Below are 26,109 nucleotides of genomic sequence, written 5' to 3'. Positions count from 1 at the left end.
TTTTGCTATTTGGGTGAACTATCCCTTTAATATCCAAAACGGAAAAAATGACATTCTAGGCACTTGCCATGACAGAATAACACTCATCTACTTGTTGTCGGACACAAATATAAAAAAATCTGTCTTTAGCTTCAATGCAACTTTACGGCTGATAGTTCTGATGTTATGAAATGGTAGTAAAGAAAACGACAGAACTCATAGTAGTAAAACAGCACCACCCGGCAGTAATACTAAGGTACCACAGTCATAAGCTCTCTGGTGCTTTTAAAAATGGTTTTGTGCGTTCAGTGATATGGAGGCTTGGCAAACAAGCCTCTGAAGTCATACGCAGTGTTTGGGACCTGCTGATAAAAGAAGCTCAGAGACTTTTGCTTTTAAAGCACACAGATGTGTCTTAGTCCGTGGTGGTGCGGCGATACCAGAAGCATGCTCTGAAGTCATCGCTGCAGGTCATGAAGCCTGGGTTGGTGGGTGAGTGTACGATACAGCGCACAATGTTATTGTGGCCTAATGAGAGCAGGTTCTTCCTCTCAGCAGTGCGTGAATCCCAGCAGCACAAGCTGATGGTTCGCTCGTCTGGCAGCAGCACATATTCCTCAGTGTGGTAGAAAACACCCTGAGTGTGGTGCGTATGTCGCCCACTGAGACCTGCACCTGCATGACAGGAAACACAATGAGGGTGAGCAGGCGGCAGAGTGCGTGAGCCGCAGTAAAAAACAGACAGACATGGTATTTCCAACATATATGTCAAGGTTTACCCCAAACTGACCAATGGAAGTTCCAAAATAATATTATTAACTACTAGCACTTTTTACCCACATTTTGTTTTTAACACATATTATAAAATTATTTTTATTTCCACTCCTAGATGCTTATAACATACACAAGTTTACTGATTAAATTTGATTCAGATTCTCTGGCTCTAATTTTGGTTAGATTCTGATTTTTTCCAGTATATTTCAGTCTATTTTACTTACAAACAAATTTATTCTTTCCCAGTTAATGATGTTAATTATACATGGCAATGTTTCAGACTGATTTAAACCGTTAACCAGTGTTTTTGAACTAATTATCAACATAACCAACTCGTAGGAGTCATGCATTTCCGAAACTGGGCTACACTGGCTGTGATGTGTGTTACAGGTGACGTAGCTGTTAGCGCTGGGATTGTAACAGACTCCGCAGATGGTGTCTGTGTGCTGATCCAGAGGGTTGCAGGACAAAAAACACTGGAAAGTGTTGACGTCATAAAGACGCAAGGTTGCATGCTGTGTGCCAACTAGTAAGAAATCCCCAGACGGATTAAGAGAGATGGAGTGCAACATTTCAGCTTCCTGTAGAAAATGAAAGGAAGAAAGAAATCCATGCAAACTTCTTCATTAAACGAAAGGCCACAAATGACCTCATAAACTCCACGTTTACCTTTTCAAACTCATTTAGAGTCATGATTTAGTTAGATTTTATACCTGTATGTGCTTGAAGGCTCTTTTTGCTGAAGGCTTTGAATAATCAAAGAGTTTGAGCGTGTAATCACGAGAGCCAGAGGCCAGGATCTGTCGGTCGGGTGAAAAGCCAGACATGTGACCTCATCCACATGATCATACAAGGTTCTGATGACAGGGTGGTTCTCCATGTTCTGCTGGGCCGTTTCATTGGTGTCCAACTTGAATAAATAACATACCGGAAGTCGCAATGAAACTGAATTTTTTCTTCTGAATTGTGATGTAGATCCAACTGAAGCATTATCAAAAAAAATCGATGGCTCTGCATTGGATGTTGAATGGATTTTGAGGTGTGGGTATTAAACTCCAGAGTTTAAGCCAATGCCTGGACGAATTGTTCACAAAGATATCTATATAGAGATAAGGAGGTAAGTCCATAAGTCCATTTACTGACACAACTGCTCTTTTTGCTATCACTTTTGAAGAAACAATTACTCACTTATTTTAGAATCGTGTATGTTGCAAAGTGTTTTCGATTGACTCAGAATAAAACATTCTTAAACTTAAGGACTTCTATTATAACCCTCTTGTTTATTGCCCTTTTGCTTGCAAATATTGAATCCTTTGTTGGAAAGAAATATATATACGCACACTATTCAATGGTTTAGTTTATTCTGTTATTTAACAATTATACAGTACTAGGAAAAATATTAAACGCTTAAAGTTTCAGAAATTTACAAATTTGTATAGAGTGGAGTCATACCTATCCTGGCCAGTAGCATGAGCTGCTCTGATGGAGACACCACACTCTGGGGCTTCAACTCATTGATCAGGCTGTTGGCGATGCTGGTGTATCTGTATTACAGCAGCTGGCTGATGATCAGCCTGTACAGGTGCTGTCTGTCCTTCAGTTTGGGCTTGGGCCGGAACATCTTTGCTATTTGATGACTGCAGTTGAACGAAGGAAGGCAGAAAAGCTCAGATTGCAGTTAAAAAAAAAAAAAAAAAGCTCATGAGCTCCCCACTTAGACAACATGTGCAAAATGTTGTCTAGGTTGGTAACTTAGATTCAAAACAGACACACTGTTGTTCAGTCTAACGTTACTCAAGTCCATTTAATTAAATTTAATGTTACTAAAGTGTTACTTAATTTGATGTTACTAAAGTGCATTAAATTTAAACGTTAAGTGATATCAGTAGCAGCGAATCGTTTTAAAGGTGGTTTATGTCTTTTTTTTTTAAATAAGACATGAAGTATACAACAATTACTATATAAACGGAGTTTCATTTATTTTAATGTTGTATTTAATTAACGACTTACCAAATTGCGACTTTAAGGAGGAGCGCCCCCACGCTTTGGACGTCTGACGTCACGACGTACGCAGATATGGTGGAGTCGTGGGAATAAACCTGATAAATTAAAAGTCTCCGGCTGACTTAAAGTAAAAGACTCTGACTGGTTGTTATTGTTACATTTTCACACAAATAATATTTATGATATTAGAAATTTTTTTTTAACAAATATTGATCACACTCTATGACTAATTAAACTAACTCAATATTAATAAAACTGGTTTGATTACGTAATGCTTTATAGTCAATTAGGAAATGAAGTAAAAAAAATGCAAATAATATATCCTAAAACATATAATTAATATTTATATATATCTGAACTGCTGAATCCTGTAAATTTCCCTGCAAAAACAAACAGCACAGCATCATGGTGATTTTTAGATCTTTTTTTTTTTTTTCTTTCTCTTTAATGTATTTACAAGCTTTACATTTCCTCTGTAGTTCTTCATCACAAGTACACTGAGCAATCCTGGCAATGCTCTGACTTGCATTAGTGTTTGTACTTCACCTTAAAGCATACAAGCCATATTGATGTCTGAATTCTTATCATTCCATTCAGGATGCATATTCATTTTTACTGTGTTTGCCATGTTACTTGGAAAGTTCGTCGAGCAAAAGCCGAAGCAGAAGAACCAGTGGTGGGTGTTTCTCAAAACATCCTGAAACTTCAGCAACATTAGCCGATCCTGGACCAGTCCCCACCTCGGGCCGAAGATGTATGCATTTATTTATTTCGGAGGAAATATTTTATTTGTTTAAAGGTCGATCACATGAATCCAGGGCGGCTGCTGACACATTTAAACAAAATTAATATTATTGTTATGATACATGTTTATTTCTGTTATTTATATCAATGTTCTTTTTGCCTGCAAATGTTAAATAGAACTCCGTACTTGCAGTCTCTTAAAAAAATAATAAATTAAAGAATCCCTATTTTAAGTCTCTTCTTTTAAAAGTAACAAAAGAAAAAAAAAGTGAAACTTTAAAACAAAAATATTTTCTATATATGATACAATAATTAAGTGTTCCCTCTGTTGCGTAGAGAGTTCCAGCTCAAGTTGGCCAGCGTTTCAAAGTCAAAGTTCCTGTGTCTGCAGGAGTAAGTCTGTCTATGGCTGGACCTGTTTAGTCTGGATGCATTTTTCGTTTGTGTCAGTAGGGGGCCCCTGGGCGTCGGCCACCTGCTTGTGTCAATTATCCTCAGACTCCTCCTCCGCCTCACGTAACCAGGTAAAGAACGCGGTGACAGACTTCAGTGCTACGCCTTTTCCATGCTGTTCCGCCGGGTCTTTACTTGTTTCCCACTGATAGAAAGCGTCCTCCGAAATAACGTCCTCATCGTAAAGACAATCGAAAAACATTCGCAGTAGATCTGTGGACAGACGTAGAGAAAGATTACAATCCTAGAAATCTTTAGTTCAGTTTGTCATCTTTATTTTTATCTGCTACATACTGGGAGGTTGATCCAGGGCGACAATCAAAGACTGAAGAGCATAAAGTGCTTGCAGCTGCCGCTCGGTGTCTGAGTTAAGGTACTTATGTAATATAGGCAGGCGTCTCTGGATGATAGCAGTGTCCACTCTACAGCACGTGCTTTCATCTGAAGAGGAAAAAAAAGACTAAAGTAATTGGAGAAAAGAAGATGGAGATGAAGCTGTTTAAGTAGGGTAAGTAGTTTGCTCACCTTTAACGGCTGCTTTACAAACAGCCGTCATTAACGCTCTCAGAAATGGAGATGAACTCATTTGAGATTCGTCCAAATTAGCCTAAAAAGAAAAGCAGCTTTTAAGCCTTGCATTTTCTTGAAAACGTTGGCTTTGCGGATCTGCTTGATAGGACTTTCTGATCAATCTCACCTCAACCCAGTCGAAGATCTGTTCGTCACTAGCAATGTCTTCTAGCAGGAGGTGCTCTAGCTGTTTGAAAAGCTCCTCAGGACTGAGGCTGGGTTTAGCTGAGGCCGCGGACACAGGGGAGACTTCTGATATGGTGAACTCTAACTTCTGGAAAAAGTGGGAAAAGGTACAGCTGGTTGATTGTGTGTTCAAAAGCGCATTTTTCCTTAAAGGGTTAGTTCACCCAAAAATTACAATTCTGTCATCAGGGGTTCCATCATAATTTGAACAACAGCCTAATTCTTAATTTGAACTGTATGTAAACAGCGTATGATATTCTGTGTCAGCTGTGTCAGGCGTATATGTTTTCTATGTTGTTTACGCTTTGATTTGAACAAAAACAACGTGTCCACGTGATGTAGCTGACACAGAATAGCATACACGGTTTACATGGATTTATGTGTCAGTGGATGCAGAGGAGATGAATTGTGGAATAAAGTCGTTAATTTTGTTTACGTTGCATACAAAAAGTATTTAATTATATGAAATTTTTCATTCATGGATTTTGCAGACGCTTTCACCCAAAGTGACTTACAGTGAATTCAGGCTATAATTTTTATTTTCTTTTACCAGTATGCGTGATCCCTGTGAATTGAACCCATAACCTTTTGCGCTGCTAACGCAATGCTCTACCACTGAGCCACAGGAACACTAAAAGTATTTTAAATTAAATTTATGCATTTAGCAGACGCTTTTATCCAAAGCGACTTACAGTGTGCATTCAGGCTAATAATTTTTACCTATCATGTGTTCCCGGGGAATCGAACCCCCAACCTTGCACTTGCTTGCTTGCTAAAGCAATGCTCTACACCACTTGAGCTACAGGAACACTTTATTTATATATTTTTTTATTTGTATTTCTCGTAGCTTCGTAAAAATTACATAAAATACGGTTGAATCCCTGATGTCACATGGATTATTTTACTGATCTATTTGCTACGTTTCTGGACCTTGATCGTGGTTATTGCTTTGTGTCTATGGGAGGGTCAGAGCACTCAGAATTCATCAAATATCTTAATTTGTGTCCTTAAAATGAACGGAGGTCTTAAGGATTTAGACCGACATGAGGGTGAGTAATAATGACAGAATTTTAATTTTTGGGTGAACTTATTTTATAACACATTCCTTGAAATAGAGGAAGTTGCTTTAAACTAGCTATAAACACACACACACAACTGTACACCAAGGCTGCATTTATGTGATCTAAGAATCAGGGCTGCCCTCGACTAAAGATTTTTCCAGTCTACTAGTCGTTGTTCGTTTTTAGCAATTAGTCGACTAATCATATGTTTATATTTGAATTGCCTATAGCTCAAGGGAAAAAAACAGCAAGACTGCCTTAAAATTGTAATAATTCAATGATAAACTAGTGTTTTCTGTAGCAGTGATGAAGTCCAGACACTGACTTGTCATCTCCACAGATTGCAGATGTGCAGGTTTCTTACGGATTACATAATTGAATAGCACACATTTTTCTAGGTTAATGGTAGAACGAGCAGCTATGTAATGATGCTACTACTTGCATGTTTCAGATGATAGGCAACGCAACGTTTGGATGTCTCATGTACAGTAATTACCACATAGACCAGCTGTTAATAATTTGTGTGACTTTGCCACTTCCTGTGGAAATAGTTTTTTTCTGCGACATAAAATTTTGATCGACTAAACATCTTCTCGTCGACTAATGGTTAATCGACTATTAGGGGCCAGCACTACAAAGAATACATTAAAAAGTAATTCAATTGATTTAATTGAGTCAGTTAAATTTAATTGAGTTAGAATTTCTAATGCTTCATACAGTATAAGAACAAGAGCTGACATTTTGGGTTTCAGATTATAAACTCAGTTTTGGTAACAATTGTGCAATGCTGCTATCCGTTTTAAAACGTTGCTTGATAAAGCTATGCTTTTTTGAAAACAGGTGAATTTGTGTATGTTGCTATGTCTAGTTAATTACTTCTTAACACCAGTGGTTCATTTCTGGGAATGGTGTTCAGGCTACATTCTCACCTGTTGTGAGATGAAGGCAGGAAGATGTTCTCCCTCAGGCAGGAAGTCGGCCCAGTTCAGCCCAGACTCTCTCCACAAGTCTCCAACTTTCCTATGGCTCTGTAGCACAATCAGATGCATGTAAACACACAAACCCATGGCACCCAGAAGATTGCACAAAGCTTATTTACAGCAGACTGTTTCTGTCACAGAGGTGTCTGTTAATAGTAAGCATCATGCAGGAGCCCTAAACCACAGATGACAACTAGATAAAGACGAACTCAATGCTCTTAACACCATGTCAACAAAAGTTGATCTTACCATTTGTTTGCATAGTAGGTGCAGTATTTCAGAAAATAAGATGGAAGCTCTTCCCACAGGGAGTAGCGGTTTACTTAACTCACTGCAGAAAAAAAACAAATCTCCATTAGATGCTAAACTGAATCCCTAAGACAGCGGGAGCCTGCAAGGACCTGGAATGACTGCAACTACTGTGCACTGCCAAACTGTTAAAGCCCCAGAAGTCCCAATAACCCAATACAATGAGGTGTGTTGGAAGGGATGTGTTGGGTTTTTATTTATTTTTATCTCGTACTGAATTCTGTAGGCCAACTTATTTGGAAATGTAAAAAGGCCATGTTGACTTAAAAAAAAAAAAAATTCTCAAAGACTGAAAAACGTCCGACTGCGCAACCTGCTTTGAATGCAGATCACCCTTTGATAATACATACTTGCCTACGGAAGTTGTTTTAAACAGAATTTGAATAAATTATAAAAAAAGGTAAAATTTTATTTTAGTGTAATAGTGACAAAGTAGCAATTGAGGATGCATATTGTTTTTTTTATTAAATGTAAAAATAATATATATATTTTGTATTCTTTATTTTAAAATTGAGATTCTATACTAGCTTTTCTTAATATTTTGGCTATTTTAATGCCTAAATCCATCTAAGACATGGATTATTCCACTTATACCATGCTCATTTGCCATCACTTACAATATAAAAATGTAATAAAAAATAAAAATAAAAGGTCGGAGACATGCTGGGATATGCTACAGCAATTCCCCATTAACCTACAGATATATGGAAAGAAAATAATATAACAATACTATAATTTCATGTTTTAGATGTATTATTGTATAATATGTATAATATTTTGACCCTGTACTGGAGCTTGAACAGTACATGCACTTCTTAAATCATCCTTTGAAAGGAGATTCCACCTCAAACGAAGATCCATCTATTAATCAAGGACAACATGTAACAGGGTTTTAGGGTGGAATGTCCTTTTTATCAAAAATGACAAAAAAACAACAACAACAATAAAACAGAACTCAGAAGACCATCCTCGTTCATTGTGTTGGGGGTCCTGACCTGAACAGCTCTCTCATGTTGATTCCTCCTTCTCTCAGCAGAGGACTGAGCAGCTCAGCCAGGTAAAGCCAAATGAAGGGAACATCTATGGCCATATCATCAGCCTGCTCCAGCATCTCCGAAAACCTACAGAGCCATGAGAACGGGTCAAACCGTAGCGCTTTACTATATTAGTACACAAGTAAACTACATTTGATCTCAATGTAATGTGTGTGTGCTCACCCTTTATAGAGTTGAGAATGGGTTAAGATGCTCTTCTGAACAAGCTGATAGAAGAGCAGTCCCATGTGCTCTCTGGCTTTCTGACTACGCTCCAGTGTGCACTCCAGACCCATGCGCACAAACATAAACAGCAGAGAGGGCTGATCCATCTCAATCACACATTGCACTGCCTCCTGCACACACAAACAGCCACGGACACAAAACGGCTTAGAGTAGTGACAGTAACATCGCAGATATTCAAAGTTTGAAAATAAGTTTTAAAAAATGTATTTGCTATCATCTCTGTGCTCTGCGTCGTGTCTGAATCTGACCACTGAGATATCGCTTTTTTTTGGTTCACACTTTTCTTTTCCTGATTTTACAAGTTGCAAGTTACAAAAAACACAAGCAGTGTCTGATCACGGTCGGGTGTAATAGATTCGGACCCGGACCCTGCTGATCATTTAAAATATATACCCAAACCCGTATGGGTCTCATGTAATTCTGTGAAGACCTCTACCTTGTAGTCATTAATGTGCAGAAACTCATCAATGATGGATTTGGATTTACGCTCGACCTCCTCTTCGGTCAGGATGGGCTTCTCTGAGCCACCAGTGACCTGCGGCGTCTCAGAGTTCACTGCAATCAAGCAGAAGCTCAGTATTAGAATATATATTCAGTACACAAGCAAATACATGGGAAATGCAGCTTTAATGTACACGTGTTCACTAGTGTAAGCACGTATCCTTCCTCACATGTCTCTGTGGCTCTGATGTTCTCCATCTCACATTTCTCCTCTGAAATGCTGGCTTTACAAGGTGTATTGTGTGAGTCAGGTCCCTCCCTCCATGTCTCCTGAGGGGCCATGTTGTCTGTTAGCTCCTTAGCGCTGCTCCCTCTGCTGAAGAGCCCTGGTCGCGACGGCCCCAAACTCAACGGCTTTTCACTGCGATCACGACCAGTGCTGCCTCGACTGTCAGAGATATAAGACAAATGAAAAGATGTCAGGCTTTTGATATTGAAATTCTACATTTGTATTTGGAGCTCTTCAGTTCTCAGATGTTGGGTACCTTCCCAGTGGGCGTCTGGAATCAGAATCAGAGGTTTGGGCTGGTGCTGGGCTGGGCTGAGACGTGGGCGACTGTAGCGCTGAATAACGGTTCAGGGTGCTACTGGCAGAGCGTGTTAACTCTGGAAACATGGGCATGGACGCATTCATACATACATGTTATATAGAAAACCGTAATTTTCACTGAATCGGGAGTCAATTTAAGACACATGAATGTTTGTAGGTTTAACAAAGTCTTGATCAGTACTTCACACTCATGTGGCCTCACCAGGGTCACTAGCTTTGGCTCCGCCACTGCTGCCCTTTATCCAGTTGATCTGAGCCCGCGGACCAAGCTGAATCTTTTCATCGATTTGAGGCTGTAATGGGGATTGGTTGGGATTCAGTACGAGAGCATTACTATCTCATCATTCTAAAATGGCTCATCATTGATTGTTAAAATCACATGTGGTGCCAGTGTTAACATATTCTGTGCTGCACTTAACAACTGTGATTATAATCAGTAGGCGGCAGTGTTACTTCAAATCAATTGTACCCATTGATTTGCATTCAAAAATGGGATTTATGTTTGAAATATGAAGTGTTTGTGCAGCGAATCGTCTCTTCACCTTGGAGATCTTGGGGATCTTTGTGGGGTCGATGGTCCTGCTGTTCTTAGTAGTGGGCACAGTGTTCCACGTCTCCTCCCTCTGGGAGCGCTGATCTCTTTGGTCTAGAACCAAAGACACAGAGCAGCGTTACTTCACAACAGATCACCACTAGCCTTTAATAGTCATTGAACACTGAATCAGAAATGCCAAGGATTTTATTACATATTTGAATCAGGGGGCCAAGACCCACCAAGGGGCCTCAACACAATATTTCTTTTAGAAATAGAATTATTATAGCTTTTCAGTGAATTAATTCCAAGCATATTTCTCATTTTAATTTGTTAGCTCAAAAACTTTCATTTTTATTTAAGCATTCCTAAAATAAAACCTGGATATATAAGGGTATTTAAATAGTTTAAAATGTAATTTTGAAGTGTCATGAAAATTTGTAAAATATGACTAACTTTTATCAATTTAAAAACAACACATTTCTATAATGAATAAACACTTTTATAGTTCTGTGACGCTCTGAGATTGCTGAGAATTACAAATCACAAACTAGTGGAAAATGCGGTTCTTGAAATTTTGGGATAGAATGTCTGGATTTTCAATATCAGCTCTTCTAGTTTCTGAAAATATAAAAAGGAAAACAAGAAGCTTTGTACCAGAAATATCTTAATGGGTTGAGAACCACTGATCTAAAAGAATAGTTGACCCAAAATTTTGAATTCTGTTATTAGTTTCTTTCTCAGAAGCCATCATATTCCTTACTTTTCAAGATTAGACATTTTAAGGACCATTCCTTTAAAATAATAAGAAATTGGTCAAGTTACTGTTGTATGAAAAGCCCAAAAGCACAGTCAAACCTTGTTAACCCTCTGTCTACTGTCTGAACAGCATGCTCCCAGTAATGTTTTGATGTGTTCAGACCTTATCTCGGAGTATACCTGGAACGTCAAATGAGGTTTTGTCTTCTGGGTGGTGCTGTAGTTATAACTGGAAGCACAATTTAAAAAGCTGTGAGGAAGTGCTGTGAATCTCACCTGGCCTTCTCTTGGTGTCCTTAGACAGAAGCTGCTGATGAACCTTCCTCTGTTCCTCCTGTTCCTCCAGCTTGGCCTCTTTATGGATCTGCTCTATGGTTTTAGGACCTTGGTCTGCTCTTCGGGACACCCAGTTATGCTGGACAATATAAATAATAAGAGAGCTCAGGTGTCTTTGATTAATAGATCAGTGTCATTCTTGGAAACAGTTACATTTAACTCCTACCTATAGAAACCTTTCAGATTTTGACACTATATTTAACCTCTGGCTGTTTCTGGGCCACTGAGTTCAGGGGTTTCCGTTTCCGTGCCTATATTATTCCACTTTCATATGTTAAATAAAAATGAAATAAATTATTATAAAGTAAAATGAAAAGTAAAATTAAATATTTTATTTAAAAAGAAATGAAAGGAAACAAATGTTTTTATTGATCAAGGATGAATCAAATTGATAAATAAATACAGTTTCGTATAAGTCAAATGCCACGTAAATCTCTACAGATTATGAAATGGTAAAAAAAAAAAAAAAAAAATGCCAGCAAAAACACTTCACAGATGTTTTTTTTTAGGTTCTTTCTGTTACTTTCATCAAAACCAGGCCTTTCTAAAGGTCTGGCAATGGCTGTCTGTACACTCTCTCAACACACACACACACACCCATGGCACTTACCAGTCTCAAATCTATCACATCCTGTAGCATGAACCGTATCCGTGATGATGTCTTGCGCTCTTTGACAATTTTCTCCATCTGGTTGAAGTACTGGTCCATACGGGGCTATTCAAGGACACAGAGCAGGGAGTGTTAAAAAAAAAATATGTTGAATATCAAATACTGAGTTCATGAGTCCATGTGTTAATCACAACATCTCTGCAAGATGACTGACTATAAATGAAAACAGACTTCTTCAATGCTGCAGGGGACAGCTGTGATCATATAGCACAGATCTCGTCTGTACCCATCCATTACGAGGTACAGGACATACAGGGAGTCATCGTAAATCTAAAAATAATGTTTTGAAGCAAAAAAACTGCTCCTAAATCAAGAGGGTTGATAAATGCAGAACCTAAAAATGCCTTAAGTTCCTGCTATTAGAAAGAAAGGATGGATAGAGGAAACATTTACCCTCTTGCCTAACACTTAGCTCCAGGGTCTGTTGGGCCCAGCTGAAACACATTTAGACTGTGTGTGTGTGTGTGTGTGTGTGTGTGTACAGTATTCAGAATTTGTTCACCCTCATGCCTCATTATTCCTCATTCTTTTGAGGAAATGCACTGCATCATTTTCCCAGCTCAGTCCTTTGTACAGCTACAATGACATTTCGATCAAGTACCTCAAGTGATTTACAACAGATTCACAATCAGATTCAGGATAAACTGCTCAAAGCTACACAATCGTGCCACGATGATAAGGAGCTGCGCTGGAAACCTGGGAGGAAAACGTTTATTTCCTGTCAAAGCTTTTGGAGTGTAAACTGAGTTTAATGCAATGTGATCTTCCATTTAACTGCATTAAAAAGGTTTCTATATTGAATTCTAATGTTATTTAGATGTCATTCAATGCATGTCATTTAGAGCTAATTTAGTTGAACTGCAACAAAAAGAGTTAAAAGAGTTCACTTAAAGTAAAAAAAAAAGCTTTTTCATCTATGATTTATTAAACTGATCAAAAGTGACGGTAAAAGCTTTTACTTTTTATTTCAAATAAACAATGTTTAAAAAAAAAGAATTCTGAAAAGAGCAACAAAACTGTAATAAGATATGATGATATTTTTTTTAAAAGCAAATCAGAATATTAGAATTATTTCTGGAGGATCATGTGACATCGATGACTGAAATAATGGCTGTTGAAAATCCAGCTTCGCCATCACAGGAGTAAATTACATTTTAAAATACAAAACAGTTGTAATTGTAATTTATTTCACAATATTAGTGTTTTACTTCATTTTTGTTCAAATGAATACAGCCTTGGTGATCACAAGATACTTTTTTCTTTCAAAAACACTAAGAAATGGTGTTAGGTGTCTTCCTCGTGTGGAAATTGCTGACAATTCATGCATACTGTAGTTTATGTTCCAAAACTTAAATAGCCGCCTTTTCTGTACCCGCCTTTAGCCATCCTACCACTATACCACACCACTGACAATCTACAAAACTGAGTAATTGATCAAGAGTGCCAGCTGTCAGAGAACAAACTGGGATGAGTCACAACACCAACAGAGATCCCTTCGGAGAGAATGTCTCGTTTCAAGCTATTTTTAATACATTACACGCACAAAACAATTACTGTACAACTTTCCCCTCCTTTTTGAGCATCACAATTAATACTGTTACTGCTGAGTGCTGCCTTTCCAGAGTTCTGGACTGATTTATTAGTTGCCTATTTTTACCCGAGAAACAAACAGCAGAGGCATGCTGAAGGATGCATATTGCACAATAAAATGGCAAGCTCTAGTCTGATTGGCTGAATTTATGCAATGTCCAACAGGGGAAAAAAAAAACATCAACAAAAAGAGGTTTTTATTAGTCAGGTGGGAAACAAATCTTTTGACATGTTCGACTTTTGTTCCCATGATGTGCACTTCTAAGGTGAAACCAATTACAGGATTTGCCAATATCCGCGAGGTTCTGGCACTGAACCGTTTCAAGATATCCAAGAATTTTCTTTGAGGAACGTAGAAGCACATCTGCACATGATTTCAGATTTACCTTTCCAGAAAGATCATAAAAAAAATCTGTGTTTGGTCTCGTACAAGTCATTACAAGATGTGCAAGTCACGACAAATGTTTTCTTTAGTAGATGATTTGCATGTCTTTAATTTAATTCGCATGAGTCATTTACATCATGGAGGATTACATAAGTCCAACTAACCATGCATTATGTCGCAATTCCTTTCAAATTAACCCAATGTCATCAAAAATCATTTTAACTCTTATTTGGTGCTTGACGAGTGTTAATATCAGATGCTACTTACTTGTCAATTAGATGCTTCCCGTCCTGTCTAAGAGGCCGTTCTTGAGCAAAGTATTTGCAAAGTGGACCATACTCTTGCCATTAGGTTTTACGGTGGTTCTAGTTTCACGGTGATATTAGATTACTTAAATAAAAAGCTAAATATTCTACCTTGGATGCCTTCACCAATTTCCCTTTCCAAGGGATTTCACCGCTGATCTTGTGAAATACGAATCAATACAGCTCCAGAATGTAGAATAACAAACTGCTGGCCGAGTTACCTTGGCTTTCTCGAAGTCAAGGTCTTTGCCGATGGTAGTGAGGAGTCTGCAGAGGCACTCTAAGCTCTCGTCGTCATGGTTTTTTAGTAGTTTCACCATACAGTCATGCATGATGGGCTCGGTCAGCATCTTGAGCTTGAACAGCTCACCGATAAATTTGATATTTCCTGTGGAGCGACGTCGGGCCTTGTCCTTCGCCTCCTCAAGCTCCTCCTGCAGTTTTTCCTTTTCTGTGGGCTAAAAAAAAACATTGTAACATATAAATCCCATAATGCTTTTTGAAAAATGTCTTTAAAAGAATAGTTCAACCAAAAATTCATTGTCATTATTTACTCCCCCTTTAATGTCATTCCTTGTGTTTGGTAAAACACACACAAAAAAGAGAAATGTTAAAGAATGTACTAGCAGCACTGTTACTGTTAACTAAAACAAAAATGAAAACTAAAATGATTAAAAATGTTTTTTGGGAACTGAAATGAGGTTGGAATAAATAAAATATACACATTGGATGGAAAACTAACAATAAAATGAAAACTGAAAATATTAAAATAAAAGCAAGTTCTCAATAATAATAAATATTTGAATAGCATTTAAAACTAGCATTACCGTATTTTCCGGACTATAAGTCGCATTTTTTTTTTCATAGTTTGGCTGGTCCTGCCAAACTATGTCAGGTGCGACTTATCAAATTTAATTTGACATGAACCAAGAGAAATGAACCAAGAGAAAACATTACCTTCTCCAGCCACGAGGGGGCACTCTATGCTGCTCAGTGCTCCTGTAGCCTACACTGAGCAGCATAGAGCGCCCTCTTGCGGCTTGGTTCTAAATAAATGCGACTTATAGTCCAGTGCGACTTATATATGTTTTTTTCCTCATCATGACGTATTTTTGGACTGATGCGACTTATACTTAGGTGCGACTTATAGTCCGAAAAATACGGTAACAACTGCATACAAACCATTTTTATTATAAAATCATTTGGGGTGAGTAAATGACGACAGATTTTTCATTTTAGGGTTAACTTCCTATTAAATACATTTGCCCAGGTAAAATAGTACATAAATGGACATTACGGACAAAACGTCATGCAAGTCTAAATTCTTTGCTAATCATTATTGAATTATTACTGATGTGGTAGAGTCCAGCTCCTTTTGTTTTCTCTCAAGTACGACGTCGTCCACTTTGTCCCTCTCGAATTCCTTCTGACAGCGGTTCAACAGCAGCTTCCGGAAGTTTACCGTGGTATTAGGTTTGTCTGCTGTGGGCACTTTTAGCTACAATTGGATCATAAGTGGAAGAGATACTTGTGACATACTAAAGAAGGAATAATATGAGGCAAAATAACAGACAGTCCAAGGAAACTCAAAGTGCACAGAACGTACTGTAGCCAGGCAGCGACACATGTTGGCGTAGGCCACAGAGAAGCTGGGCTCATCAATGGCTTTCTCGAACACAAGGTCGATGACACCTTTCAGCCTCTCCTCGGTGTTGATCGTGAGATCCGTCACCTGCTTCATCAGCTGATTAAACATCTGGGGTGTGAGCTTGTTCAAAATGCTACGAACTTTCCGGAACAACTCCTGAAGTGCCAGAAAAGCAACAGATTGCCAACACACTGCAGTTCAAATCAACAAAACAACCTTCAGATAAAAACAACAAATCAGGTGACAAATCAGGACTTAATGGACGGGAGAACGTCCAACAAAACCCCAGTGCCGACATTAACAAAAGCAGTCACATGTGACAGCCATCTACTTCAAGCTGAGGAGTGTATCTCTTGAAGTGCTTCTTTTACAGTGAATTTTTCAACACTTATGGATAACAGTAAAAGAACCGAACTCCACACCTGGGTTTTCACGGCCTCTGGGTCATCTGTGACGTTCTCTTTCTTCATCCCAGGTTTCCAGGCGTTCTCTGCCTTCTTGAGCTGAACGTCATCATTAACCGAAACATTTACTATGATCTTGCGTGGTGGAAGTCGCCGCACGTTTATAAGCTTGGGATAAAGCATACAGATAGAAAATAAATTTACAACTTTTAGAAGAGTGTCACGCTTTAAAATGTAGACAATTGCTGGGTCAATCTCACTTAGAAAAAAAAAAGACTTTATTTTATAAATTAAGCACATTCTACCACTACATTCACAGTACTGTAATATCTGTGGATGCTTTCCTTTTTGAGCCATTACTTAATTGTTTTTACAGTAAAATAATGTTAGAACATAGTGAAGAAAAACATTTTTTTAATTTAAATTAAAAGCAGTAAAGGTATAATATATAAAGGTATAATATATAAATACTCAATAAATCAGCCTTTTCACATTATATTAATGTGAATTGGATTTTTTTGCATCAATAAAGTAATGAGAATTAGGATGGAAATGTGCTTATGTAATTGTTATGAAAATTATGTCATAAGACATAAAAAACTTAAATGGGCCTAAAAAGAGGTTTTATTTAATTTATGAAAAATACAATGACTTTGATTTTTGGGTTGAAACATGTCCTAGATATTAATCTTAGGTGGTTTCTTGATGAACAGATTAATTTACCAAACTGCTAAATGTTCTACAATGCTCCTCAATCATACCTGAATAGGGATGGTAGACTAAGATTTGTGTGTGTGTGTGTAATAACACCTCACATCCACATACTGTATATGAATAGCTATTGGTATTGGGTCTGTAATAGAGCATATGAGTTACTATAACTCACTGGGATGCCATGTCCTCCTGGCATCTGCCTGCTGAAGTCAGCAAAAGCGGGAGTGAAATCCTGGGGAGCGCCCCTTGAGATCAACCTGGGGTCCACAGACCTCAGTGGCAGTTTATTTTGGTTAATCTGAAACAGAAGAGATCAATTCCATAAGTAGTCCAGCAGGAGGCGCAGTGAGAAACAGAGCTGTGACCTGAACAGAACACCAGATCTCCCTCCCCTCCTCCTTATGCTGATCTTGGACTAGCTGAACCTATCTGTATCTTTATCACAATCACTATGAGAAAAACTGGTTTGAGACCAGCTTTCCCTTGCCCTACAGCACTGATGGGAAACAGTATTTGCCATGGAGACTAGCTCCATTTGTTATTTATATATCAACAACATGTTCAACGATTTACGCTCCAGTCATCTTGTGACAGAAGGAGCAAGAACAGCCAGAAACAGATGTGAGCGAGTACACATGCGGAGTAAAATCTAGGAACTGAAATAGGAAACTGAAAGTACTGCGGTGTATGTTCAAAACAACAGCAATAAGTGTTGTCGGGAACAGTAACCGGGAAAGTACACACAGATGACAACAACAAACCCGCAGTAAAAACTCACTTCAAGAGATTAGACTGAAGTTTAAGACTATGCACTGAACAGGGGCAGGGCATTTATTTTCTAACATCTTTAGACTAAATGATGCCTACTGCCAAGTATGACATAACCGTAATGCAATTTTAATGGAAACAGGACGTTAAGGGAGTTTCATGGCTGAAGAGTGCAGCTCAGATGAAGTTAAGAAGTCCGGGGAACATACTTGTATTACTGTACTTTTCATGTTGTAAGCACCTTAAGAGGAAAATTTGATTCTTCAAAGTAGCCAAATAATGTTTCTGACACTAAAAAAATTGTTAGGATCACCCTGTTGAACGGAGTAGTCAGGTTACGAGATTTCTCATTGTACAAAATGGGTTAAGATGGGTTAAGGTTAAGAATTTTCATATTTATAAGGTTTATAACACTGATTAGACATATTTGGCCATCGACTAGTTTTGATTAATTCTTTTTCATTTTTGATAACTGCTTGCTTGTGCAAGAAATCATTCTAACATGCTGATTTGATGCTCAAGAAACATCTCCTATTATTATCAATTGTCGTGCTGACTAATATTTTTGGGGAAACCACGATTCATTTAATGTGTGATACTGTAATACTATTATTTATCAAATGTCTACAAGAAGCAGTCAGACAGCTCAAGTCCAGAAGGACTCCAAAACTACTGATAACATAAGAAATAATAATAATAAATAATCAAAAACACCTTGTCTAGCACCACATCACTGATTTGAGGCAGTCCCTCTGGTTTCTGCACGCAGGCCGGCATAAACTGAAAACCCAACAGGAAGTCCCGGTCATACTGTCTCTTTCCATTTGATTGCACAAGACCTGGGGTGGAAAAAGCACAACAATAGTAGGACAGACATATATTATTGTTATGCAATTTGTTTAGTAATACATTGGAAGAATCAATAAAAATAGTATAAAATTGTTTGGTGCTTTTTGGTGTTACAAACAACAAAAACTTTTATAAGCAGGCTATGAAATCAAAAAGTGACTAGCAATAGCAATTCATGGCTGTGCTGTATGCCAATGGCTCATGGCTATTTAACAAACAGGATGACTTCTTCGAATCTCCAATAAATGAAAAAAAAATGTACGCTAAAATGAGAAGATCAGAAATTTTGATTAGTTCCTGTGGGAAGTCTTACCTTCCTGTATGAATGGAGTGGGTGAACACATGGACCCCCTGCTGTCTCCGAGTGTAACTCCACTGTCAGTGCTTTCCGTCTCCACCCCATTTCTAAAAGGCTCTGTTTCACTTTCACCGTTCTCTTCGGAGAGCTTCTCCTGGTGCTCAGGCACTGTAAATGGGCTGCTGTAGGTCCCTAAGGTTGGCTGTGAGACCATGTCATCTCCAATAGAGCCGTCTTTTGAGGTCTCCTCCTGATGTGAATGAAGAAAAGCTGCATTAAACAAGGGCCTGGAGGTTTTATGTGAAATGAAGGACTACATTCTGGTTTGTGCTAGGGATATCCTGGTATAAAATTTTCCTGTTGCGATTAATTGCTAATGCTTTTATCACGGTATACAATATCGGGGTATAACGATTCACTTGTTTTATCGATGTATCGATTACAAACCCTGACGATGCATATGCATCAATCTTGAAACATGACTTTTGAATTGTGAATTGCCGATCGTGGACCGTAACCGATCTAAAACGCTAAGAATCGAATGAAAAATATATACACATGAAATTACTACAAGCACGAATTAATAGAGACCTTGAATTGTAGGGGTGTCACGATTTCGATTTTAAATCGAAATCGATCGAAATTAAGTCACAGTCTCAGATGGAATCGTCGATGCTGCCACGCCCCCATGTTGTATGACGGCAAATCAATGACAAAAATAACCGAGCATTCAACTGATGCTGGCGCACGCGCTACATGGCTTCCGCGAGAGGAAAACTGAATCGGATGTGAAGAAACGGGAGCCCGCGAGCTCATTTCAAACTCTCGCGCGCGCGTGACATGTACTCTGTGCGCAATAAAAGCCCTCGCGCGCGCATGCTCATTCCCCACATACTCGTGCTCGATCATCTCGCCTCTGCTCGCGCGAACAATTTTATTTTTGTCAGTCGTGGGGCGGGGCTTGCTGTTTTAGTTGTTATCTCAAATGTCATTGGTTATTCCCCTTTTCCTAAAGTCAGTATTCGACGCCTGTTAGAAAACGAGTAATAATTCACTTGACTTGACCCATGACTTCATCAGTGGACCAGATACATGCGAGTAATCATTTCTTTTGCTTGTTTAATTTATTTTTGTCTTTAATGTAATTTAATGCATTGTTTATAGAGTAGATCTTTTGTAGATACTTGATTAACTGGAATTCTTCTGATTGCTAGTGATTGCAGTCTTGTAATAAGAGATACACATATTTTACAGACTGTAATGATGCACACACACACACACACACACACACACACATACTGTACATACATACATAATATATATATATATATATATATATATATATATATATAAATAAATCTAAATGAATGACAGTGAAGTGTTTAACAAGCGTTTTATCTTTAATCTTTTAAATAGATACATCGTAATATTTGAAGGTTAGTTTAGTCATTTTTTATTGTTTTTGTTTGTTTTGTTATGAACTTGAATGTCATCTTTTGTGACTGCACTTACAAAAGAGAAACTGGATGGCAGTTTATTTTAAGTTTTCAATTGACTAAAGATATAAGTTGTTACATTATGTTGTTAATAAAAGTTTTAAATTTGACAGTGTAATGTGGTACATTGCAAACAAAGGTCAGATATTATATTACATAAAAGTCTAGTTTGAAAAATGACAATCTGTGCTTTAAAGAGAATAAATGTAAAAATCGAGAATCGAATCGAACCGTGACCTTAGAATCGAAAATGCAATCGAATCGAGGATTTGGAGAATCGTGACACCCCTATTGAATTGTGTTCGTGCCTCGCTTCTCTCCTTCACGCGTTCCACTATTACCGGCCGAGACTTTCACAGGATTGTGCTTGCACTCCGTTCAGTACTTGTGGCCAGTAATACTAAAGTCGTTTTACTTTTCTGTAGTTTTTCAACTACATAATAATTTGATAGTCCGGCAATTCTGTCTGGTAAATACCGTATTTTCCGGACTATAAGTCGCACTTTTTTTCATAGTTTGGCTGGTCCTGCGACTTATAGTCAGGTGCGACTTATTTATCAAAATTAATTTGACATGAACGAAGAGAAATGAACTAACAGAAAACATTACCGTCTACAGCTGCAAGAGGGCGCTCTATGCTGCCAGAGATGCTACACAGTGCTCCTGTAGTCTACACTAAGCTTCTCTTGGTTCTTGGGTCTAAATAAATGTGACTTATACTCAGGTGCGACTTATAGTCCAAAAAATACGGTACATAGATACTTAGAGACAAGCAATTTTAACTTCTCCGTTGTTGTTTAGTTCAGGCGTGGTACAAGCAGGGTATGACAGTTGGTCTTAGTCCTGCCCCTCCTCCACTGTGTTTGGTCAGCTGACTAAAAAAAAGTGACAGTGACAAGTGCTGCGTTTACCCAAAGTTGAACATTCTTCAACTCCCAGCACTGAGAAGAAACACCCGAGCACTCAGTGTTAAAAAGATGCTCAGCATGCTCCTGCTATTTAAAAAAAAAACGTGGTGCTCCCATTGAAAACAATAGAAAAATGCTTTGCTGGTCACATGGCCTAACTCAGGCCCCACGGACTCCTCCTTTTAGGATGCCATTGATGGCAGCTCACCCACGCTACTCGAGCTCAGAGCAGCAGTTGCATCACCACAGCAGTCCTCAACTTTAAACGCCACAGTGACATAGAGTGACCAAAGAGACTCAGTCATGCTGCACTTTTCTTCTCCACCACAGGTCACTAAAGTTTCCTTTTTGAATGTTGTGCACAGTCAACGTTCTACAATATCTTATCATGCCCTGGTCAATGGTGCATCCTTGGGGTCTCACTAATCTTTTATGTAGTTTTATGAAGGGAGCAAGGCATTTAAAGCCGGTTCATTCTAATCCTTTTTCTGTTTGGGACTTGTTTTAGAGACTTGTTCTAGAGTTTCTTTGTACACCACAATTTGAAGCACTGGATGTTGTGGATATTAAGTGGTTGTCTTTGAAATTGTCTTTAATGTTAGTCATTGCTTTCGCTAAATGTGTTTGTGAGCTTCATGCACTGTCAATAAGTGAATCGTATAAACACTGGTTACCAAAGGATTCTGGAGTCATTTTCGGCTTCTATCCTAACATCTTGTACCCACAATTTGTGTATCACTCTATTCATTTGGCTGCTTTTCAACCCCCTTTTACTCCCTCCGATACAGGTGGGGGGAGATCTCATTTTGTGTGCCCTGTATAAGCTTTGAGGCGCTATGTTAAGTCTACTGATTCTGATTTTAGACAAATCATTGATTCGTCTAATCTGCCTTTACCAGTGTTTGTTAGTTCTTAGCACCACCTCTGGTGGTCAGGAAGAATGAATTAATGCTAGAGTTCCTCGTTATTCAGAAAATGTGAGAAAGCATTCAGAGGTTGGACATTGAGCTTCTGTGGTTTATATCCTCGTATCTTGGTCTACGTTATGACGTGACTATGTTGGTATTTCATTCTCGACCTATCTAGTTGATGCAGGGATTATCGGCTAGTGCTTAGCACTGCCACGATTGGTCATTAGAAATTCGCAGAACCACAGTTACATATGTAACTAACGTTAATGCATATAACTGGTTTCAATTAAAAATATTACACTTCTTAACAAAATTTGGTTTGGAGGATTGTAAGGAGGACTCCACGATTTAGTATGCGTGTACGTTAGTAAACAAAACAGATGGCGCTGCACCATCCGCAATTCATTCATTGATCGCAGAAATCATGGTGCCTTATGCGTGATATCAAATGCTTCCGCAGATTTATAGTATTCCTATAGAATTTCACCTGAGCATTGAGAATCATGTGTATGGTTTAGTTCTTGGTTCTCATCAACAGTATCTCCGCCATGATAATTAATGCTGAATGAATTACAGGTTTTGTTATAACATTGCGAAAGGTTAATAATGGTGATTTTGTGGAGAAGAGTAACGATAAGATTCACATTAATCAGATTTTGTTTTAAATGTGTGTTGAAATAAAAACCGGAAAAGATAGATTCACGGCTTTTTAGAATCAATGCCATTTTAAAAAAAACGATAAATCAGAAAATAATTTTTTTGCCCAGCCCTAACTGTTGTCAATGTAACCTCTGTGCATCTCACCTCATTCTCCTTCAGCAGTGTCTCCACCATCAGAACATCTTCATTTGGTTTCTTCCAAGACTTTGGTACAGCAGAAACAGCTTGTGCGATCACAAAAAGGACAACACAATTGGTAACGGGTCGATTGAACTTAAAATTTTGCCTGGTTTTGTAACATGAATCATGAAGAGCAAATACCTGAAGGTATGAACTTTCTAGAGTTGTTCTGAGTTTGTGATTCTGAAGCATCCAGAACCTTCGGTTGGACATTGTCCGAGGACTTGTTTTGCCCTGGCACCTCAAAGACAACTGACTGCACTAGTGGTGCCAAACCAGGTGGCGGTCCAATGACAGTAGCAGTGCAGGAGGTGCTTGAAGGGGCCTGCACTGTAGGGATCAAGGGCACATGTACTGCTAAAGAAGGTAGGTGCTCTGCCTGGAGCTCCTCCAAGGCCACTGGAACTTCCTGACCAGACTCCTCCATGGATAACATATCCTGGGTTGGCAGCTGAACCTCTTGGGACAATGATATCTTTAAGGCTTCCTGGACTTCAGGTTCTTCAAAGCTTGATAAGATAGTTTGAGACTCAGCAAGGCCATTTACCACTTTGAGGGACAGCAAGGGCGAAGCAGACAGTCTTAAAGTACTTTCAAGAATAGAGTCCCCACCAGAATTAACCAGATGAGTCTGAGCCTTGGTAGTTGAAGGAGAAATAAATCCAGCTTCTCCTGCAGCAGTTGGTTTAATGCATTCACTTGAAGGATGAGAGGGAACATCAGGGACCATCTCTGGAGAAGAGGCTAATAATGGAAGACTTGGGGCTTCTCTTTTCTCTAAAGTGGACTCTGAATGCCTAGGCCCAGGAGATACAGGCATTATTGGAGCAGACACCATTTTTGGCCTGTCATCTATAAGGTCAAGAGGAAAGAGAAGGTTAATACATGAATAAAAGGAAACTAAATACCTAAAGAGACAAATATTACCAAAAACATGGGTTGGGTGTGGAGTTATACCTAAATTAGGTTTGCCATCCATGGGTGCAGGGCTCTCTGAGATTCTCTGTGTGGGGTTGACGCATGTCGTTTCTTCTGGGGTCTGACAGTTGCTTGGCTGTTTTAGGGTGAAAAAGAGAGAGAGAAAAAATGACACATCAGACACATCAGTCAATCGTAGCACAGTCCTGCAGAACAAGAACTTTGACTATAGGCATAAAGCCTAGCCCTCAGTCTAGCTTATTCTGGGCCATAATCACCCACCCAGCAGCTTATTTTATGTAAGTCTGGGTAGATATGGTAATTAGGGCTGTAAAAAAAAAAAATCAAGTTTCGAATATAAATCGAATTTAAAATAAAAATCCACATAAGAATGCAAAAATGTTGCATAATTGCGGATGGTCAAATTATACTTTGGCCTTTATCAGTGGCGTACAAGATGCGATGACAACATAAGAGTCACTGCATAATGTTTTTGTTAACCTATACAGTTGAAGCAACTAGATGCAGCGCTGCTGCGATGCTCATTCAAAATATTGTGGAAACAGAGAATGTGGAGAAGATCTTGTTTACGTCAAAACTGAAACCAAGCCACACAGAATGCACATTTTACAAATTTTCCAGAGAGGGACATCTTCTATCAACGTTGCACTCGCATCTCGCATCTTGCATAAGAGAGCCACATGTTTAGAAAGCCATGTAAAATTACAGGTGTTCAATTTTATTCAAAAACATTTTTCGAGACATGCACACGCTGTTTTGTTTATAGTTCTTTAGCCTACTTAATTTTAATTGGTTCATAAACATTATTTTAAATATTATTCACCTTTTTACAGTCATATTTTCTTATGCTTTGAATAAACGTGCATTAGTAATATTTTTCCCAATTTAGTTTTCCATCCATTTTGACAGCCCTAATGGTAATGATAATTTACTTGTATAGTATTACCATGGCAATACAATGGTTTTTGGACATCTTTCATGGAAACATTTTTAGGACGTGAATCATAGTAATACCATGGTTTTTTTTTTTTTTACATGGTACAGTAGTAATACCACAATTTGGGTACATACTATGGTAATATGGATAAAGTAATCTAGTGGGGGGGGGGGGGGGGGGGGAATTGGTACCATGGGAATACACAAATTTTGGACCAATAAATGATCTCATGTTTATAGACAGGTACTAAGGTAAAACTATGTTTTTGGACATAAGCATGATTTTTGACAGGCACCATGGTTTTACAATGTACCGTGGCGTATCATGTAAATACCACGGTACATATGGTAATCCTTTAGTGCCATAGTATACATTAAAGATGTCAGCATTTGACATCATCTGTGACTGCCGCATTACTTTGAGTCATAGTGCTGGCTATGATCGAGAGGGAGTGACATTTAGCTGCTTGTTGACACTATCAATACATTATATATTTTTTTTGGATTGTCCATAGACAAAAATATACATATAATGGTGCAGCCAACAGCCTAAAGGTGGTCACACACCGGATGAGAAGCACAGCATCACGTCATGTCTTTAAAATTCGAACACATTGCTTCTATGAGTGTACACATACTGGCGGTGCCTTTCGGCATCTGTCTGCGGCGCCCATGCACATCATGTTGTATGAACTGTATTAGACGCGGTGCGGCGCTTCTCGTCCGGTGTGTGACCGCCTTAATGCTCTCAATGTGTTTATAGGGATTATATTGGGGGAAGAGTATGTGAGCTGGAACTAATCCATGCACACCCGGTGTACCAGAGAGAGAGAGAGAGAGAGAGAGAGAGAGAGTGAGAGAGAGAGAAAGAAAAAACTACACATTTCTGGAAACCAGTATTGGACAGGTAAGCTTAAAACAGCTGAGCCAAGGACTCAATGGACAGAAGTAGTGAAAGGTTAAAGCAGTGCTACACCTGCTCCTTTTTGTAGTGATGCCTGTTTCTGGAGACACAGAACAATGTGTATTTCTTGCCTGTGGAGGGGTGGGTGCAGAGGACAGGTGTCCTGTGGGTGTGGGTGGGGTTGATGTTGAGGAGGTCTGTCCTGAAGGTGGGGTTAAGGTGGAGGCTGGGTGCCCGGCAGGAGACGCAGGATTACGGCTTCCAAACATGATTTCCTCTGTGATATCCTTTCCACCCTGGTTGGGGTCTCGGATCCGAATCTGGGAGGACAATGGCACAAAACAACAAATAACTCACTAAAGCAGCCGGGTCAATCGCAGTTCCCTAGCCTACAGGGCTGTCAGAAGTACCAGAACTTCAGTACCAACTGTATTTAGAGTCACTGATTGCTGAATACATTCCCCTTTTAGAATATTCTCTATTTATATTACTATATTTCACCAGTGTTCAAAAGTTCAGTAAGATC

At 38.7% G+C, this 26,109-nt stretch overlaps 1 protein-coding gene and 1 pseudogene across 2 annotated transcripts in view; both read right to left on the bottom strand.

Annotated features, from left to right (window-relative positions):
* Positions 1–1,801, bottom strand: LOC128022268 (cleavage stimulation factor subunit 1-like; annotated as a pseudogene).
* Positions 1,802–3,165: 1,364 nt separating this feature from the next.
* The window catches only part of LOC128022257 (eukaryotic translation initiation factor 4 gamma 3), a 48,358-nt gene continuing 25,414 nt past the window's right edge, over positions 3,166–26,109 (bottom strand). The window contains exons 9-34 of one of the 2 annotated variants that reach the window (XM_052609613.1): positions 25,715–25,912; positions 23,762–23,858; positions 22,946–23,656; positions 22,769–22,848; positions 18,665–18,899; positions 18,217–18,341; positions 16,907–17,032; positions 16,039–16,188; positions 15,575–15,772; positions 15,320–15,466; positions 14,190–14,426; positions 11,629–11,733; positions 10,959–11,097; positions 9,934–10,037; positions 9,594–9,684; positions 9,327–9,447; positions 9,012–9,229; positions 8,777–8,895; positions 8,278–8,450; positions 8,056–8,181; positions 7,001–7,082; positions 6,701–6,799; positions 4,652–4,798; positions 4,480–4,561; positions 4,249–4,395; positions 3,166–4,167 (exon numbers count right to left, since the gene is read on the bottom strand). In XM_052609613.1, the coding sequence (XP_052465573.1) occupies positions 3,986–4,167; positions 4,249–4,395; positions 4,480–4,561; positions 4,652–4,798; positions 6,701–6,799; positions 7,001–7,082; positions 8,056–8,181; positions 8,278–8,450; positions 8,777–8,895; positions 9,012–9,229; positions 9,327–9,447; positions 9,594–9,684; positions 9,934–10,037; positions 10,959–11,097; positions 11,629–11,733; positions 14,190–14,426; positions 15,320–15,466; positions 15,575–15,772; positions 16,039–16,188; positions 16,907–17,032; positions 18,217–18,341; positions 18,665–18,899; positions 22,769–22,848; positions 22,946–23,656; positions 23,762–23,858; positions 25,715–25,912 (4,239 nt within the window). In that variant the 3' untranslated portion in view covers positions 3,166–3,985. The remainder of the gene's footprint in view (positions 4,168–4,248; positions 4,396–4,479; positions 4,562–4,651; positions 4,799–6,700; positions 6,800–7,000; positions 7,083–8,055; positions 8,182–8,277; positions 8,451–8,776; positions 8,896–9,011; positions 9,230–9,326; positions 9,448–9,593; positions 9,685–9,933; positions 10,038–10,958; positions 11,098–11,628; positions 11,734–14,189; positions 14,427–15,319; positions 15,467–15,574; positions 15,773–16,038; positions 16,189–16,906; positions 17,033–18,216; positions 18,342–18,664; positions 18,900–22,768; positions 22,849–22,945; positions 23,657–23,761; positions 23,859–25,714; positions 25,913–26,109) is intronic. The other variant, XM_052609614.1, reaches the window with a different exon arrangement.

The sequence above is a fragment of the Carassius gibelio genome, chromosome A11 (assembly GCF_023724105.1).
Source record: "Carassius gibelio isolate Cgi1373 ecotype wild population from Czech Republic chromosome A11, carGib1.2-hapl.c, whole genome shotgun sequence".
NCBI classification, from domain to species: Eukaryota; Metazoa; Chordata; class Actinopteri; order Cypriniformes; family Cyprinidae; genus Carassius; species Carassius gibelio.
This window is presented reverse-complemented; position numbering and strand designations above follow the sequence as displayed.